Source organism: Embiotoca jacksoni, unplaced genomic scaffold, assembly GCF_022577435.1.
Source record: "Embiotoca jacksoni isolate LCO1_2020_lvr unplaced genomic scaffold, fEmbJac1.0.p SCAF_19, whole genome shotgun sequence".
In the NCBI taxonomy this organism is placed as follows: Eukaryota; Metazoa; Chordata; class Actinopteri; family Embiotocidae; genus Embiotoca; species Embiotoca jacksoni.
The window spans coordinates 2809342-2828936 of NW_027185329.1; the positions used below are offsets into that span (position 1 = coordinate 2809342).

The 19595-nt window shown below is 37.2% G+C and overlaps 1 protein-coding gene across 1 annotated transcript; it reads left to right on the top strand.

Annotated features, from left to right (window-relative positions):
- Positions 1 to 2147: 2147 nt before the first annotated feature.
- LOC138200394 (complement factor H-like) lies at positions 2148 to 18788 on the top strand. The gene is made up of 27 exons (XM_069153009.1): positions 2148 to 2254; positions 2358 to 2540; positions 2813 to 2918; positions 3612 to 3688; positions 4037 to 4219; positions 5228 to 5410; positions 5534 to 5728; positions 5828 to 6001; positions 6695 to 6859; positions 7368 to 7547; positions 8001 to 8162; positions 8639 to 8812; positions 8905 to 9093; positions 9940 to 10110; positions 10343 to 10445; positions 10845 to 10921; positions 11097 to 11285; positions 12056 to 12241; positions 12573 to 12752; positions 13343 to 13507; positions 15161 to 15340; positions 15722 to 15827; positions 16223 to 16299; positions 16475 to 16663; positions 17432 to 17617; positions 17949 to 18128; positions 18437 to 18788. The coding sequence occupies exons 1-27, from the start codon at positions 2182 to 2184 to the stop codon at positions 18628 to 18630; spliced, it is 4227 nt and encodes a 1408-aa protein (XP_069009110.1). The 5' UTR covers positions 2148 to 2181; the 3' UTR covers positions 18631 to 18788.
- The last annotated feature ends 807 nt before the right edge of the window (positions 18789 to 19595 follow it).

The window sequence follows — 19595 nt, forward strand, 5'->3', positions numbered from 1 at the left end:
TGAATCCTGAGTGAATTTAGAAAGCTGTACAGATTTGGTTGTCATATGCTTTCTGTCTTCGTGTGTTCAGTAAGTAATTCCTATAACTACATCCGAATGAACACCGAACAGATGCACCGTCTCGAGTCGAAGACCCAAACAAATCTTTGTTGACGCAATTTGAATATTCAGCGCCATCTGTTTTAACCTCTACTGTGTAGATCTGCGTGCTCGTCTCTCCTCCCCGCTGATTGACTTCCCAAAAGAAATGCAAGGAACACTTGCTCATCTAAACAGAAATGATTCATGTATCCGTATTGTTGCTGATACTTATTTACATATAGAATGAACTATTTTGTGTGAAAAGCAGTGAAATAACTCTGCTTTGGACCTCCAGTTTATAATCAAATCGTATTTCTAGCAGCGTCTGTGTGCAGCAACACTTTTCTAGTTCCTCAGGAGGTCGCTGCAGAGCAACTCCTGAAACAGCTGTGCCTTCATGGGAGTGCATCTGTATAGATTAGATTAGATGGTCTCTATTATCCACAAAGGAAACTTCATTTTAGTCAGTTTAATGCCATACCAACAGACAGAACTATAAATAATAAACCACAAAGATTCCTTATTTTTACCATCCATAAATGGACAAAAAGGGGGACACAAGTATTTGCTAAGTAGATTTATTTGAAATGGGTTGAACTGCACAAGCTAGCACTTTATGTAGAGATCTTTGAATCATATTTAAGCTCGGTAACAACCTGTTGTCTGTCTCGTAATAGTTAATGACCTCAGCAATGCAACTCCTTTCAGAGCACAGGAAGTCTAGTCTGCCACATAAATGACAGACATGTTCAGAGAAAGGTTTAATGTTACCCGTGTGTACTATTTAAGAAAAAGATGTTTGTAAAGTTTAAAATAAGTTAATCTCCCCGATGTTTAATTTGAATTGACAGTAGAGCCGACACATAAGGTACATTTAAATGAAACTGTGACTTTTAAGCTTTAGTTTGCGTGATCCATGGTGGAATATATTATGCCTGAAGCTTTTTTCAAGCTAACGGGCGAAAAAAAAAAAGAAGCCGAATCAGTCGAACATTAGTCCACATCTCTCTGATGGAGGGGGGAGGTCGGCCGCAAAGCACGCAGCTCTCACTGTCCTCAAACATTCAACAGAAGTAGTTCCACTCTGGAGCATCAAATTGCCCTGATCAATGCTATACAGGAAAGGCAACACAGATAACTGTGTGGTTTTCTCATAAGTCTTCAATCAAGGTTTCTGCTGGAAAAAAAAAAATTGCAAAACACTGAGAATAATACACGAAGGGTGGAAACACATTTTTGTCCTCGATTTTTGTTTACCTTCCGGCCAACACGTCCCACCTGCTGATTCATGATCGGAACAGTTTTCTGGTCACAAATCAGTGCAAGAGTTCTCAAAAGAAGTATCATGAGTAACGTAAAGATGTTGTGAAATGAGGGGAAAATCCTGCGTTACTCAACCTTTAGATTTAGTTTGAACTGGTCAGACTCTTCGTTGTTTGTTTATCAGTCTTTTTTGGCAGCTATTTCCAACCTTACAGGGCCATCCATTGTCTGCATGTGCTGAAGTGTAGTCCAAACTATTATATTTACGCACGCCAAGAGAATCTCAGGATAGTTTCCAATTTTTAAAACTGATAATCCACATCTTTTGGAGCTATTTTTTAAGTTTTTTGTTGACTCGAGATGAGAAGACTCTGATAGGACATGATGAAATGCAACATATTTTGTTTGTGCAATTGATTCCTGCAAATGATTACCGGGAAAATAAAACAAACAAAACATTTTTAGGCATTTTAGGTTTGTTACTGAATGATTAACACAGTAACCTCACAGGGCATGAAATTTCTGCATTGCACTAAAAATACCTTAAAAAAAAAAAAAAGACTACCATATGTTTATGTTATTTTGCTGAATCGTTTCCCATCATTTATTGAGCTTAGTTTGCATTATGAATCCCAGTTATATGTGGTCCAGTATTAGTAATGCTCTGAATGGCTCAGATTATGTTTGGGGGCTGGAACAGACTTGCGTAAATCATTGTGCAATCTCTTTTTTTTTTTTTTCTGTTCCTCTGTGAAATCCACAGCTCCTTCTGTGCATAATAGCTCTTCAGTCTCCAGGTTCTCGTTCTGTTTTGTGGTTCACCGTAATGAAGATAAAATGCACGTAATAATCAGAAGCTCTGTCCTGATTTTTTTGTGGATGCACACGCTCACCTTCGTGAAAAGCAATGGTAAGACTTCGTCATTTGTGGGGTCCATTCCATTTTTTTGCTTCATGTTTTGTTGTTTAAATAAATAATATTAATAATAATTTCTTGTTTGTTGCTCTCACAGACTGCACACTTGAGATGTTCTTAAACAGCAACATGTATGATTCTAACTTTGACACCACGAGTATGCAGGACAGCTACACCGGTGGAAATCAAGTGAGAGTGGGCTGCAATGTTGGCTTCAGTGGCTTTTTCAAGCTGACGTGTACCGACAGAGGATGGCTTTCTGCAGGCAGCAAGTGTGAACGTAAGTTACTTTCTCTTCCTGTTGTAAATATGTATTTTGAATGGAAAACGGTAGCATACATAACAGCACTATGTCATGCAGTGTCAGAGCATGTTTTGGTAAATGGACACTGCAGTAGTTTGTATGATTTCCAAAGTAAGGCAAACTTTGGATGATTATTTGTAGCAAATGATACATCTGTAGATGTACTATTATTAAAGAGAAGATCGAATTTCCTTTTGTTATCGACTGCTATGTATTTAATCACCTTCTCTCTGTTCATATGTTTTAAGCGAGATCTTGTGGTCATCCGGGCGATGCTCTGTATGCAGATTTTGAACTCGAGGTTGGAAAAGATTTTGTCTTTGGGTCGAAAGTTGCATACACCTGCCACAGAGGGTATGAAAATAGTGTTGATCACAGTGCTTTTCTGTTTTTATTCTTGAATGTCATATCTTATTTGGTGCCATCAAAAGGTTAAAGAGACTGCTCTTGTAGTGCACGAACGGAACTCGGCGTGGTAATGAGCATGGAGCAGGATCATTGCTTGATCAACATGGGCACCACTGGTTGTGACCATTGGTACATGCGGATTTACAAATTTCACTATGGAGCTGAAACTTGAGTAGAGAGCACATCAAACTTTTGGGAAGTCGCATGGATTCCCGGTGCAACAACCCCATGAATGTCGAAGAAACACCCACCTGGCCGCTCCTCTTCGGACTTGGACTCAGCTCATTGCTTCATTGCCAAAGACTTTCTGAAGCATTTGAAGGATCTCGGCTGCCAGTTTCTGGAGTTAGGCACAAAATTTGATGTCAACGGTAAAATTGATGGTGCGCACATACCAGTGGTCACAAAAATGTGTGTAACTCAGGTGTTGATGTTGATCAAGAGATGTAACTTGGAATGCTTAGTGACCAAAGTTATAGCCTCCTCCTGCTCCATGCTTCATCACTGTGCTGCGATCAGTTCGTGCACAACAGGAAGTTTTTAATGTCACCTCCGAGTGCTTTGAGTGTATTCCATGTAAATTTGAGGGTTTTTTTTTTTGAAGTAATTTCCATTGTTAATTTTCTGCCTTAAACTCAGTTATCAAATGGTCACTCGGACAAACTACCGGCGTTGCATGGCAGGAGGCTGGGATGGTGTTATTCCAGTCTGTGAAGGTAAAACCTGATCCTTTGGAAATATATATTTTTTTATTTTTATTATTTGCATATCTGCTTTTAACCCTCGTGTTATCCTTGGGTCAAAAAGTGTGCAGCTGTGTTCAAGCAAGTTCTATTTTATTTCTATATTTTTATATTTTTTGGGATCATTGGTCATCATTCTTTAAATAAACCTTCACAGCCTCCTCGTCACCAATGATCCCAAAAAATATGAAAATAAAATAGACCTTGGTTGAACACAGCTGCGGGTCATTTTGACCCAAGGACAACACGAGGGTTAACTCAATATTTGAGTTTTTTTTAGTCATCCAGTTGATTTGACTTTTATCATGTTTTTCCTTCCAGCCCAGAAGTGTGCATTCATTCACGTGGACAGTAATGTCCAGGTGATGGGGGATCCCGAAGAAGCAACCTATGGCAACGTAGTTCGATTTAGCTGCAAGTCCAAAGGTCTAATGCTGAGCGGGTTAACAGAGATTTATTGCAACGAATACGGAGAGTGGAGTGGCCAAGCTCCAAAATGCCAAGGTAGAGGAGGCTGTCAACAATGAAAACGGAAAACACATTCAGAAAAGACTTCACTCAGCAGCCATTAACTAGGACGACTAATCACCCAATGACCACCTTGTACCACCTAACAACCAGCAGAAATGAATTAGAGTTCAGTTAGGGTTCACAGCAGACAATCAGGACTGTGTTCAAGGTCATGTTAAATATTCCCTTTCAAAAAGGTGACTCAAAACCCAAAATGTACAGTGTGCCCCAAATATTAAGTTGTTGTTCATCTTAATAACATTTGGGATAAAACTCTGGTTCATCCCAGCTCAAAATATATCTGTTATAGAACTCAAAATTTGAAATTGAAACTGTTTGAGGAAATATTTTGGCTTTCTTGATACCACTCTTGTGTTTATTTAGTCAGTATGACAGTGCACAAAGACTGTGAAAAATTCTCTTGATATTTTTCTGTCCCCTGGACAAAACATGAAACTGGCTCTAATACACCCAACATACCCTGTCCTGATTTTAACATCAGGTTCATAAATGAAGTTACAAACATTCAAAAATAATTTTAAAAACAACAAAATCAAAGATCAGTAACTGATTAACTCCATTTCCTAAAATTGTACTGAAATGTTCCTTCTGTTTGCTTCAGAACTGAATTGTAAAAATTCCACTGGTGTCAAGTTTCATAAATGGCAGAATAAAAGTAGAATTATTCTACTTTATTTATTAATTGGTCAATAAGAACAGCAATTTCTTATCAGGAATTTAGTTCTTATAAAGTGCAGAGTAAAAACAAAAATTTAACACAAGGAAGTATTTTTATCCAACTGTGTTCTGCCATTCATTATTATTATATTACATCATTGTTATAAATTATACTTCTTATAAAAGTTTTGAAACGGGTCCATAATTTTAGTCTATAATCAGGTTAATCAGTGCTTACTGTTCATTTGCCTTTTTTAAAAAAAAATTTTTTTTACAATGTTATTAATTAGTTATTATATTAATGTTAACGTTTATTTTTGACAGAGATCAAATGTACAGCACCTGTGATTGACAACGGTTCGGTGCGTGGAGGTACACAAGAGTACAAAGAGAACTCAGTCCTGGATTTTGGTTGTGAAAGACAATATGAGCCCGTTGACAGAAGAACTTCCAAATGCATTAAAGTAGGGTCAAAAGCAGAGTGGAGTCCCACACCATTGTGTAAACGTAAGTATAACCTAAGAAATCTGTTTTTATATATATTTATTTAGTTTTATTCATTTATTTTTATTAGAGCTGTCTTGTTACTGTACAACAAAACTAACAAATAATATGTTTAATTTCTCGCAGTGAAAAAATGTAAACTGCCAACGCCCCGACCCGTAGGAACACAATATAATCCTCCCTATCAAACTGAGTTTTTAGCTGGTGACACCGTCACGGTAACGTGTGGAGAAAGGTACGGGATTTTAAACTCAAAATCCCGCTCAGCAGTGATTGCTTGCAATGAGAACGTGGAGTGGGACAACGAACCAGAATGCATCGGTATGAAACAGAAACAGATAATTCTTCTTTACTGTGTGGTGGTTCATCAACCCTCCAGTGAAGATTACCAATCTTGTTTTTCTCTTTCTCTTTTTCTAGAGGTTAAATGCAACCGACCAGAAGACCCTCATTTAAATCGGTGGCCATTTTGGGCCCAAACAAACTTGGATTCCACTGTCCGTTATTCCTGTATAACAGGTTACCAAAAACCAAGTGTTGACACTGTGGCCAGATGCACCAGAGATGGATGGATGCCAGCCCTTCTTTGTCAAGGTATCGTTACATTAACCTTGTATTTATTATATTTCTTTCTGGTTTCATGTCTTTGTTTTCACTTTATATTTGTGAGAGTGGGGAAAAAGACAGATTGGATTGGTCATTTCCACCCAACGGGACTAAGAGCTGCTCCTTCTGAGACCAAACCAGAATTTAAAAGTCCCCTTTCAACTATTTTGGGTGGAACACATTTCACAAAATTGACAGAATTGCCAAATTCAACATATGTTTCATTTGCTTTGCACATTTTTGTTTAACTTGATTGCCTTAAGAAAATTCTGGTGAAGAACATGAGGAACAAAAAGATTCTTCAGCGTCAAATCTCAACCAAAAGAACAGTTTTCCTAATTAGTGCAAACCAAAAGATACAGCTTTGTTATTTTTCTGAATAAAAATTGCCACATTAAGGAGACAAAGGGCTTCAATTGACTGTAAAGAACATCAGAGATGTTCACTTGTGTGTCTCTCATAAAGGGGCCTGTGATTTTATTCAAAGCTCTGCCTTAAAGCTCATTTATTTTTGCATTCTATTTTTCTTTATTCATGTTACAAGTATTTTTTATTTTTTTAATTCCTGGGAGATTTTATTCAACAAATGAAATCCTATGTAGATCAGGGGGATGCAGGAAAATAGAAACAAATTAGATCTTCATCTAACTTCAGTTTTTGTTTTTTTTGTATTTTTTACAGCGAAAGGGTGCAAAAAGATTACCATTAAACATGCGTCCATTTCCAACAACAACAAGGCACGTTTCAGCCATGGTGAAGAAGTTCAATACACGTGCACAAACAGTGGCACGCAATTTACTGTCACCTGTGATCGAGGTCAATGGCATGGGATTCTGACATGTCCAGGTAAAATTATACAACCAAAACAAATACAGTTTTAAGACTTATGTTGTTTTTTTAATAGAAAAATTCAAGACAGTTATGACAAATTTGAATTGCATTGTTAGTAATCAGATTAAGGATGTGCATTAAACAAATGTTTAGCAGACGGACAGTTCAGTCATGCAATACCAACATGTGGAGGGAAGTCAGTTTTGTTGTTCCTTATCAGTGGAAATAATGGCTGAAGAAAATCCATGACGCAGCTTCTAGATGTTTCCTGGAGGAATTTTTTGATGCTAAGAATTTTATCTCAGGATGTGGCGGCCCGTAAATCAACATCAAAGATAAATCAGTTTTTAATTTGTGTAAAGGTGCCAATTGTAAAAATAATATCTCTGTGATGTTTGCTTTGTATTTCCACAAAACTGTGTTACCGACTCAAATATCCGTTGCTCAACGGTGAAAATGTGGTAAATGGGACAGAACAACTTCTCAACTTGTACTTTTTCCGTTGTTGCCCACTCTCTTGTAGATAAACTGACGTGTGAGAGTCCACCAGCTCTTTTAGGCGGAGACACCAAGAATTCTGTTTTGTTCAAATACAATCACAATGACAGGGTTGAATACATCTGTCAGAATCTCTACACCATGGAGGGTGAGCCGTACATGACCTGCATCAACGGTCAATGGACTGGACGTATGAGATGCCTCAGTGAGTTACGGTTCCCTTTATGGTTCACATATTGAATTCTATTTGTATTCTGTAAAAGTGAAACTACCTTTAGTTTCCAATTTAGGATTGAATGTACTGTCGAACTTCGTTTATTAACACTGTATAAATACAGAGCTGTTAAACATACCCAACTATAAAATATGAACTCGTATAGGACAGAAAACATTGTTTACAAAATGTTTAACATTAGCTTGCACCTGTGGTCGAGGTCAATGGCATGGGATTCTGACATGTCCAGGTAAAATTATACAACCAAAACAAATACAGTTTTAAGACCTATGTTGTTTTTTAATAGAAAAATTCAAGACAGTTATGACAAATTTGAATTGCATTGTTAGTAATCAGATTAAGGATGTGCATTAAACAAATTCTGCAGCTGTGCTACCAGCGTGGCTAAAATGCATTGTTACTAACTTCCTTTTATTTTTGTAGATAACAGGTGTCCAATACCGCCATATGATAATGGATTTGTAGTTGTCCGTGAAAACAAACTGTACTACAGCTGTGAGGTCGGTTATAAGCTTTCCACCAAAGGCTGGTGGGGTGAAGCCGAATGTGATGGCAGAGAGTGGTCTGGACTCCAGCCATGTATTGGTAATTCATCTTTATTGCCTTACATGTCTGATTATTAGTAACAAGAATCAAACAGCTCACAGTAGTATGTTGAATGTAAGACTGTCAATGTCAAGCTGGGATGTACAAGACCGTAAGTTAGAAGTTCAAATTAAGTTTTGGAATTACAAACTAACACGTGAAAACAAAAACCTCTCTTTAGAAACACTTGCTGCCTATTGTTTTTGCATTGACTGCATCCAAGCAGGCTCCAAAGACTCCCCATATGGTCACTACCGCCTCCAAACCGCTCCGAACTAACAAAATGCCGCCGGCCAAATTCTGAACCCGAGGCTTTATAATGATCGTTCACGAACCAACGGGTGACGTCACTGTTGGTTGCCGCTTGGTCCTTACCTTAAAGTGTTCCCCATTAAATACCCATTCTTTTTATAATACATATATCAAATATATAGAATGTATAACATACAAACCTAATTGTTTTTATTCCACTCTAGATAAAAGACTGTGTGGACAACCTCCTGTGATTCCTAACGGGAAATTTGAAGAACCGTATGGACAGAGTTTAAAGATTAGTTGCAACACAGGATATTTGCCTCAGTTTAACGAAGTAACTTGTCAAAATGGGACATGGCCATCAGATCAGTCATTCCTCAAAAGCCTCTGCACGCGTGAGTCACCTTCATTATCACTTCATCAGATGTGTTCACAAAAAAGATCGCAGGGTATAAATAAAACCTGTACGTGTTGTCACCTCTCACAGCTGATGGTGAACACTGCCTCCCGCCGCCGAAAGTCGAGAACGCTGTCGTCCCGGCGCCGTATCAGAAGAAATACTCTTCTGGCTCTGAAGTAACGTACAAGTGCCGTGATAAGTACACAACTGCGCCGGGAGAAGACAAAATTAGATGCACAAACGGGGAATGGGAGGAGAAGAACATCACGTGTACACGTACGTACACACAAAAGCATTTCACAAAGATGAAAGCTTTGAGATGATGCCAGTTTTAAAGCTGGGTTAGATTTTTATTTTTTTTCAGTTTTCTGAATGTGTTTCTGAATACCCTGAGAAATGCAAAAATCTTTAACCCCATTGTGTTGTTATTACTTTACAGACGAGGTAATTGAACAGACCAAGACGTGAGGCAAATAAGGCTTTCATTTCATGTTGTTGGCCAGTGTTTCTTAACTGATCCAGCCTCTGGATCCACATTTTGTTTCTTATGAAGTCGTCAGTTTTTGAGCCGTTCAAATTTATATCACCAAAAAAAAAAGTACAGTATCGCACAATGTCTTTTTGCACTGTTAAAAACAGAAACTAAAATAAGTACAACAAAATAGAACAAATAGAGCTAAAAATCCAAGAATGCACTTGTCCTTTTTTCAAACAAATTTAAACCCGTGATGTTTATTACTTTTTAAGAATCTAAACTGAGCTGTATGAAATAAAAAGACAGATGTTTGAAATTAGAGCTATCTGCCGATGTGTCAGTTTTGGTCGTTACTGTCATGGCAGAAAATGGCTACTGCAAACGCGATGAGCCATCACGAGAAACCAGAGAAACATATGTCCTTCAAAATATAAGCACAGAACCAGAATCTCTGTTGACCTCAAAATAAGTTAAGATTGCCTTCATTTCCTAACCACACTTTAAAATTTCCAATGTTGAAGTTCTGCAAAATAACATGGCAATTACATACGTAAACATTTTTTTTTTAAACTAGAAAACTAGATAGACTACATGACTTATTGTCTTGGAAACAGGGTTTGACCGCTTTGTCTGCCTTGTATTTTCAGTGTACTGTGACAAGATCAAAGACGAGAAGCAGACGATGAGGTTCACATCGAATAGAGATGAATATTTGAACGGAGAGATTATTGACTATCAGTGTGTCGTGCCTGAAGAGACAGCTGAAGGCGCTGCGACATGTGTCGACGGCCAGTGGAAGAAAACAGTAGAATGTAAAGGTAAGGAGAAGTCTGAGTGAAAAACTGCGTATTTTATTTCTGACAGTAAATTTTATCGAGTTGGCCGCAAAAAAGCTCAAATTAAATCGCACCACTGTCAGTTTGCAAGTGTCTTCATCTAAAATCCAACAACAGAAGGGGAAAAAAAAGAACACAAAAATACAAAAATTAAAATCTTTGTTCACGTTTATAGTCAGATTGATGAATAATCTCTCTTTTCTTTTCTCTTCAGTAAAGCCATGTGAACTTCCTGATACTCCCAATGGCTATTATAACATTATCATTGGCGACGAGTTGGTGTTTGGAACAGTTATCCAATATTTCTGCAATGAAGGGTATGTGGATCTAAAATTATTCATTAAAACTAAATATTATGGTAACACAGGCTTCAGAAGTACTGTATACACACACGATATTATTTAGAATAAACTACAATGTAGTTACAAGAATATTTAGGACTGATGGGTTTCACAGTAACATAACAATTAGTGGCAAATACATTAATAATCACCAAAACAAATCTCAAAATGCCCACTATGTGCTTACAACTACATATGTTTAGTTGTTCTTTGTATGCTGCCTATAAGTTTTTATTAAGATTAAGTGTTACCGACATAATAAATTGAATTTTTTTTTTTTTTTAGACATTAACCTTTTTCTCCATTTGGTAACTCGTCTGGTCGATTAGTGTTTTCATCTCAGACAAGAAGGTTTCATCATAGTTTTCATTGCAGGTACCAAATGGTGGGTAAAGATGACAACAGCACGTGTTTGCTGGAAGGATGGAGCAAACGTGCACCAATATGTGAACGTGAGTCTTTGTTTATCTCCAGCTTTGAGCTGTGGAGGTGTCACAGTAAAAGATTTAGCAGAAAATGACGTTAACTACTTCCTCTTTCAAAAAGATTTAAGTGATGCCTTCTAACTTTATAACGACTGCATATATTATAACGGTGACATAAACTCAGATATTATATTCTTCTCAGGCATCACCTGTGAAGTTGGCGAATTGCTCCCAAATATAATTGCAGATGGATTACCATCAGCCAATGAAGGAGTGATGATTGGAGGTAGATTATGGTTTCGATGCACGGCTGACTATGACCTGGACGGGCAAGAAGAAATTCGGTGTTTACGAACTGGGCAGTGGAACAGCCCTTTCCCCACCTGCTTGAGTAAGTTCACTTTCACTTGGGTGGGACTTATTTTAATTGATCTGATGACCTTTTAATTTGTATATTTGTCTTTAACCATCTTTTAGATGACCTTGAATATTCATAAGATTCACAGAACAACTTATTGAGGATATTAAATTACATGAGAAGTTTCACTCGCTCCAAAATGTGACAACAGGTCAAAGCTAAAGTGGAATATTAAGGGTAACTTGGAGTATGTGAAACAAATACCGGCGCTCACAGATCAATAAACTTCAATTAATTAGAAAAAAACAGATGCATTTGAGCTCTAAACTATCATCAGCGTGATGCTGATTGAAGTATATTAATCTGATATTGCCGGTATTCTATTTTTATTTGATGCATCCAGCGTTGTTCAAGATTTTGAGTTTTGCACGCTAGTTTTATTTATAATTTAGCGTTTGTGTGCTTTCCCATCAAGGATCGTTATATATGTTCCTGTAGTTACATCTGCAGTTTGTGGTTTTTAGCCCTTTGAGGCCATTGAAAGAAGCTATGAACATGTTTGGTCTCAATTAAACTCCTCAGACAAATTCTACCTGGCTCTCGGGCTTAATGTCAGTGTCTAACTCTTTATTATAGGCTGTTTCATCAAAAGAAACATTTTCCACATGTACTTACTGTGTTTTGGTGTAATCAGAATAATGATTTGGACATAGATTTACATCATATTTGGGTTTATTGGGTCTAAAAATCTTCTATATAGCCAATATAAACGTTACAACAACGGATTCTCTTCTTCATAACAGAGAGATGCAACATCCCAATATTACCAAACAACCTCAGAATAACTTCCCGTGTACAAGGCAATCAACTAAGGAAAGGAGAAATGTTAACATTTGTCTGTCAAGTTCACGGACAACTTATTCAAGGGATGGCAACACTTGAATGTTTAGCAGACGGACAGCTCAGTCATGCAATACCAACATGTGAAGGTAAGTCAGTTTTGTTGTTCCTTATCAGTGGAAATAATGGCTGAAGAAAATCCATGACGCAGCTTCTAGATGTTTCCTGGAGGAATTTTTTGATGCTAAGAATTTTATCTCAGGATGTGGCGGCCCGTAAATCAACATCAAAGATAAATCAGTTTTTAATTTGTGTAAAGGTGCCAATTGTAAAAATAATATCTCTGTGATGTTTGCTTTGTATTTCCACAAAACTGTGTTACCGACTCAAATATCCGTTGCTCAACGGTGAAAATGTGGTAAATGGGACAGAACAACTTCTCAACTTGTACTTTTTCCATTGTTGCCCACTCTCTTGTAGATGCACAGACGTGTGCGACTCCACCAGCTCTTTTAGACGGAGACACCAAGAATTCTGTTTTGTTCAAATACAATAACAATGACAGGGTTGAATACATCTGTCAGAATTTCTACACCATGGAGGGTGAGTCGTACATGACCTGCCTCAACGGTCAATGGACTGGACGTATGAGATGCCTCAGTGAGTTACGGTTCCCTTTATGGTTCACATATTGAATTCTATTTGTATTCTGTAAAAGTGAAACTACCTTTAGTTTCCAATTTAGGATTGAATGTACTGTCGAACTTTGTTTATTAACACTGTATAAATACAGAGCTGTTAAACATACCCAACTATAAAATACGAACTCGTATAGGACAGAAAACATTGTTTACAAAATGTTTAACATTAGCTGCACGCTTGTAAACAAAATATAACAAAAGGACTAATTAATCATCATTTCTTTTTTTTTTAGAGATTAAAACAAAACACAGAAAAGAAAAAGGAGATCAATAAGGAAAATTAAAGCCAAGACTGCCAAAACATAGATTTAATTTAATTTTATGTAATAAAATGGGGAGGGGAAAGGAAGGCAACGTACCTTTAACCTGTGTCCGTTTTACTAGATAGTAATGTTTACTCTTTGTGTCATGACAGAATATGCTATTGGGTAAACAACTGAATATATTTTTCCAATCAAGACTTAAAAGAAAAAATTACATATTGAGTGTGTAGTACATTTGTGTTTTACTGACATTAACAAGATGATATTTATCTGTTATCTTTTGCAGAACCGTGCACTGTGAATAAAGATGACTTGAACAGCCATAATATCATGTTCACATACACATATGAACAGAAGCTTTATTCAACCCATAATGATGTAATAAACTTCATGTGTGTCAGAGGGCACAGACATGACGGTGTTATACCGATGCGTCAGTGGTGTATCGATGGTGTGATCAACCTGCCCACCTGCCAGTAAATCTGATTTTATCAACTGGAAGTGATGAGCGGGAGCAAACAAACATGTGAATGATTCACCAGAGTAAATAGTTTGATCATCCAACGATGACCCGATGTTGTGTCCACTTCGGTGCTGTCAACTGTAATGGACTTTAATAAAACATACCTGTTCTGTCAGTCCATTGTCTTTTACATTTTTTTTTATCAGGATAAAGTGATTACTTCCCGTTTTGTTTAGGTTCCTACTCCTTTGAAAACACTGGTTTGTTAATCCTTCATAAATATTTAGGGATAATATATGTTCATCTGCAGAATACAAATATATTCAGAAACACTGATTAAATCTTAAATACAGTAAAAGAAAGACATGTTTTCACCCACATCGTTTGTGCAACTGTGACCTTGATGTATTTACAAAAAAAAGTTCAATTATTATATGTTCCGTCAGTCCATTGTCTTTTTCTACACTCACATTTATGTGTTATGGTTAAATAGATCACATTTGTTATTCATTAATCAGCTGTTTACAACCATTTTTAACATGCAAATGATCTTCTCCAACAAAATCCATTATTTTATCATCTGTGACGTCAAACAATATGCAAGTGTATAATATATTTATATAACAGGAAGTTAACAAGCTGTAACAACAGTTGTTGTTGTTTTTTACTGAGATTTTGAAGTAACTAAACTCACTTTCTGACCTAATTTCTTGTATAGAATACTTTTAGTTTTTATGTTTTTTTTCATCACATTTATATCCCTACTTTGTCCTCATTTAGATTAAAATCTTTTGCAAGGATGTCCTGGCCAAGACCAGCAGCCACATGCATTTTCAGACAAACATAAAAACTAGTAATAAAGACGGATCCATCGCAGCCTCTTGTCCAAAATAAGATCAAAAATAATTGAGAAAAAGCGTAAACCCAAAATATGCTGAAGAGATGTATGTTTCCTTCCATACTAAAGTCAGTAGAGAGGAATGCCCCCAACCCCCCACCCCCCTCCTCACCCCAATGGGTCAGTCCGTGTTGTAACCCTCAGCCCTCCCAAACACACAGGACACAGTCTGTCAGAGGAGTCGGGCTCAGGTCGATTTTTGTCTTTTGAAATGCGTTTGTCGGTCATCCTTGTGTTTCTCCAGCTGTGGTGGAAAGTGGAAGTTTCTTTATCACAGAATGGTGAGACAGACTTTTTGAAAAAAATTTGAAATTTGAAATTGTAGTTTGATGCTCAGTTTAACCCTCGTGTTGTCCTCGGGTCAAAAAGTGTGCAGCTGTGTTCAACCAAGTTCTATTTTATTTCTATATTTTTATATTTTTTGGGATCATTGGTCATCATTCTGTAAATAAACCCTCACAGCCTCCTTGTCACCAAATGATCCCAAAAAATATGAACATAAAATAGAACTTGGTCATTTTGACCGAAGGACAACATGAGGGTTAAAGTGAGAATGGTCGTAAAGAGAGATATTTAGTGACTTAAGTGAGTTAAATTTGACATTTTTGTGGAGTTTATCACATGAGGATTAGAGTACAGTCTCAGTTGTTTTCCTACCCAGCTAAAGCTCTTTCCTGCTCATGTGTTGGATTGATTTTGTGAAGACGTGTCCAATTTCCTCTCCTTTCTACTGTGTTTGTTAGCTTGTTCAAAGCTCCCACTCGTTCCTTTGGCCTTCGTGTCAGACGCGACCCAAAAAGCCGAGTACGAAAAAGGGGACGTGATCGATTTCACGTGTGAAACGGGTTACATATCAAGTTCGACCATCAAGTATGTGTGCATAGCTGGGGGCTGGCTGGAAGTCCTTCGGGAAAGATGCTACCGTGAGTTCAATGTTTTTTCTGTCCTACTCTCTCTTTGGTTGCTGTTTGGGTGACTGCAGTTATCAGGTGACGGCAAACGTGAATCCTTCATTGGCTGCAATTCACTATATTTTCAAAATATCATCAAACAACTTTAGACCTTTGACCAGAGTAGTTTATAATTGTTGATACTTGGAATTTGTAAATGTGGTACTGAGAGAAAAAATGACGTATGTTGTTTCTGACAGTAAATTCTATCCACGAGTTGGCTGCAAAAAGCCTTCAATTTAATCGCACCACTGTCAGTTTGCAAGTGTCTTCATCTAAAATCCAACAACAGAAGGGGAAAAAAATACTGAGAAAAAAGATTGATGAATAATGTATCTTTTCTTTTCTCTTCAGTAAAGCCATGTGAACTTCCTGATGATACTCCCAATGGCTATTATAAGATTATCATTGGCGACGAGTTGGTGTTTGGAACAGTTATCCAATATTTCTGCAATGAAGGGTATGTGGATCTAAAATTATTCATTAAAACTAAATATTATGGTAACACAGGCTTCAGAAGTACTGTATACACACACGATATTATTTAGAATAAACTACAATGTAGTTACAAGAATATTTAGGACTGATGGGTTTCACAGTAACATAACAATTAGTGGCAAATACATTAATAATCACCAAAACAAATCTCAAAATGCCCACTATGTGCTTACAACTACATATGTTTAGTTGTTCTTTGTATGCTGCCTATAAGTTTTTATTAAGATTAAGTGTTACCGACAATAAATTGAATTTTTTTTTTTTTAGACATTAACCTTTTTCTCCATTTGGTAACTCGTCTGGTCGATTAGTGTTTTCATCTCAGACAAGAAGGTTTCATCATAGTTTTCATTGCAGGTACCAAATGGTGGGTAAAGATGACAACAGCACGTGTTTGCTGGAAGGATGGAGCAAACGTGCACCAATATGTGAACGTGAGTCTTTGTTTATCTCCAGCTTTGAGCTGTGGAGGTGTCACAGTAAAAGATTTAGCAGAAAATGACGCTTACTACTTCCTCTTTCAAAAAGATTTAAGTGATGCCTTCTAACTTTATAACGACTGCATATATTATAACGGTGACATAAACTCAGATATTATATTCTTCTCAGGCATCACCTGTGAAGTTGGCGAATTGCTCCCAAATATAATTGCAGATGGATTACCATCAGCCAATGAAGGAGTGATGATTGGAGGTAGATTATGGTTTCGATGCACGGCTGACTATGACCTGGACGGGCAAGAAGAAATTCGGTGTTTACGAACTGGGCAGTGGAACAGCCCTTTCCCCACCTGCTTGAGTAAGTTCACTTTCACTTGGGTGGGACTTATTTTAATTGATCTGATGACCTTTTAATTTGTATATTTGTCTTTAACCATCTTTTAGATGACCTTGAATATTAATAAGATTCACAGAACAACTTATTGAGGATATTAAATTACGAGAAGTTTCACTCGCTCCAAAACGTGACAACAGGTCAAAGCTAAAGTGGAATATTAAGGGTAACTTGGAGTATGTGAAACAAATACCGGTGCTCACAGATCAATAAACTTCAATTAATTAGAAAAAAACAGATGCATTTGAGCTCTAAACTATCATCAGCGTGATGCTGATTGAAGTATATTAATCTGATATTGCCGGTATTCTATTTTTATTTGATGCATCCAGCGTTGTTCAAGATTTTGAGTTTTGCACGCTAGTTTTATTTATAATTTAGCGTTTGTGTGCTTTCCCATCAAGGATCGTTATATATGTTCCTGTAGTTACATCTGCAGTTTGTGGTTTTTAGCCCTTTGAGGCCATTGAAAGAAGCTATGAACATGTTTGGTCTCAATTAAACTCCTCAGACAAATTCTACCTGGCTCTCGGGCTTAATGTCAGTGTCTAACTCTTTATTATAGGCTGTTTCATCAAAAGAAACATTTTCCACATGTACTTACTGTGTTTTGGTGTAATCAGAATAATGATTTGGACATAGATTTACATCATATTTGGGTTTATTGGGTCTAAAAATCTTCTATATAGCCAATATAAACGTTACAACAACGGATTCTCTTCTTCATAACAGAGAGATGCAACATCCCAATATTACCAAACAACCTCAGAATAACTTCCCGTGTACAAGGCAATCAACTAAGGAAAGGAGAAATGTTAACATTTGTCTGTCAAGTTCACGGACAACTTATTCAAGGGATGGCAACACTTGAATGTTTAGCAGACGGACAGCTCAGTCATGCAATACCAACATGTGAAGGTAAGTCAGTTTTGTTGTTCCTTATCAGTGGAAATAATGGCTGAAGAAAATCCATGACGCAGCTTCTAGATGTTTCCTGGAGGAATTTTTTGATGCTAAGAATTTTATCTCAGGATGTGGCGGCCCGTAAATCAACATCAAAGATAAATCAGTTTTTAATTTGTGTAAAGGTGCCAATTGTAAAAATAATATCTCTGTGATGTTTGCTTTGTATTTCCACAAAACTGTGTTACCGACTCAAATATCCGTTGCTCAACGGTGAAAATGTGGTAAATGGGACAGAACAACTTCTCAACTTGTACTTTTTCCGTTGTTGCCCACTCTCTTGTAGATGCACAGACGTGTGCGACTCCACCAGCTCTTTTAGGCGGAGACACCAAGAATTCTGTTTTGTTCAAATACAATCACAATGACAGGGTTGAATACATCTGTCAGAATCTCTACACCATGGAGGGTGAGCCGTACATGACCTGCCTCAACGGTCAATGGACTGGACGTATGAGATGCCTCAGTGAGTTACGGTTCCCTTTATGGTTCACATATTGAATTCTATTTGTATTCTGTAAAAGTGAAACTACCTTTAGTTTCCAATTTAGGATTGAATGTACTGTCGAACTTTGTTTATTAACACTGTATAAATACAGAGCTGTTAAACATACCCAACTATAAAATATGAATTTTGCATGAATAACTATTGGGTAAACAACTGAATATATTTTTCCAATCAAGACTTAAAAGAAAAAATTACATATTGAGTGTGCAGTACATTTGTGTTTTACTGACATTAACAAGATGATATTTATCTGTTATCTTTTGCAGAACCGTGCACTGTGAATAGAGATGACTTGAACAGCCATAATATCATGTTCAGATACACACATCAACAGAAGCTTTATTCAACCCATAATGATGTAATAGACTTTGTGTGTCTCAGAGGGCGCAGACATGACGGAGTTCAGCCGATGCGACAGTGGTGTATCGATGGTGTGATGAACCTGCCCACCTGCCAGTAAATCTGATTTTATCAACTGGAAGTGATGAGCGGGAGCAAACAAACATGTGAATGATTCACCAGAGTAAATAGTTTGATCATCCAACGATGACCCGATGTTGTGTCCACTTCGGTGCTGTCAACTTTAATGGACTTTAATAAAACATACCTGTTCTGTTAGTCCATTGTCTTTTACATTTTTTTTTATCAGGATAAAGTGATTACTTCCCGTTTTGTTTAGGTTCCTACTCCTTTGAAAACACTAGTTTGTTAATCCTTCATAAATATTTAGGGATAATATATGTCCATCTGCAGAATACAAATATATTCAGAAACACTGATTAAATCTTAAATACAGTAAAATAAAGACATGTTTTGACCCACATCGTTTGTGCAACTGTGACCTTGATGTATTTACAAAAAAGGAGTTTAATTATTTAAATTTGGCAGATTAATTTGGATATTTCACCTAGTTTCTGACTCACCGTTGCATCAGTGATGTCACCATGGATCTGAAACTGAAGCAGAGAGAGCACCTCAGATTTTGAGTCAAATTTCTGAAGAACATAAAGAAGTCTTACACATTTTCAACGTGCTGTTAGCGGGCACGTTGTCATGTTGGAGAACCAAAGTGCCATCCGGCCACAGTTCGGGTGGTTTTCACCAAATGTCTTTTCTCTCGGGAACGTCAGTCGAAATGGGTGTTGACAGTCTGACCCTGAGGGATGAATCTTTGGTGCACAACTCCTCAAATGTCAAAGAAAAAGTGCCTTTTTACGTCTTGGACAGTGACTTTCTTCCCCTTTTGAAACACAAATGTGACTCAAAACACTTCCCCCAACTCACTGTTTCATTACCGTAGCCTTTGTGAAGCATTTTAACTATTTGTATAATAATTAATTGTTGCCGATTTCCCCATTTTGACAAGTGTCCGGTCCGGTTTGTACTTGTACTTTAAAAATGATTGTAACACCCGTGCTGATGTTT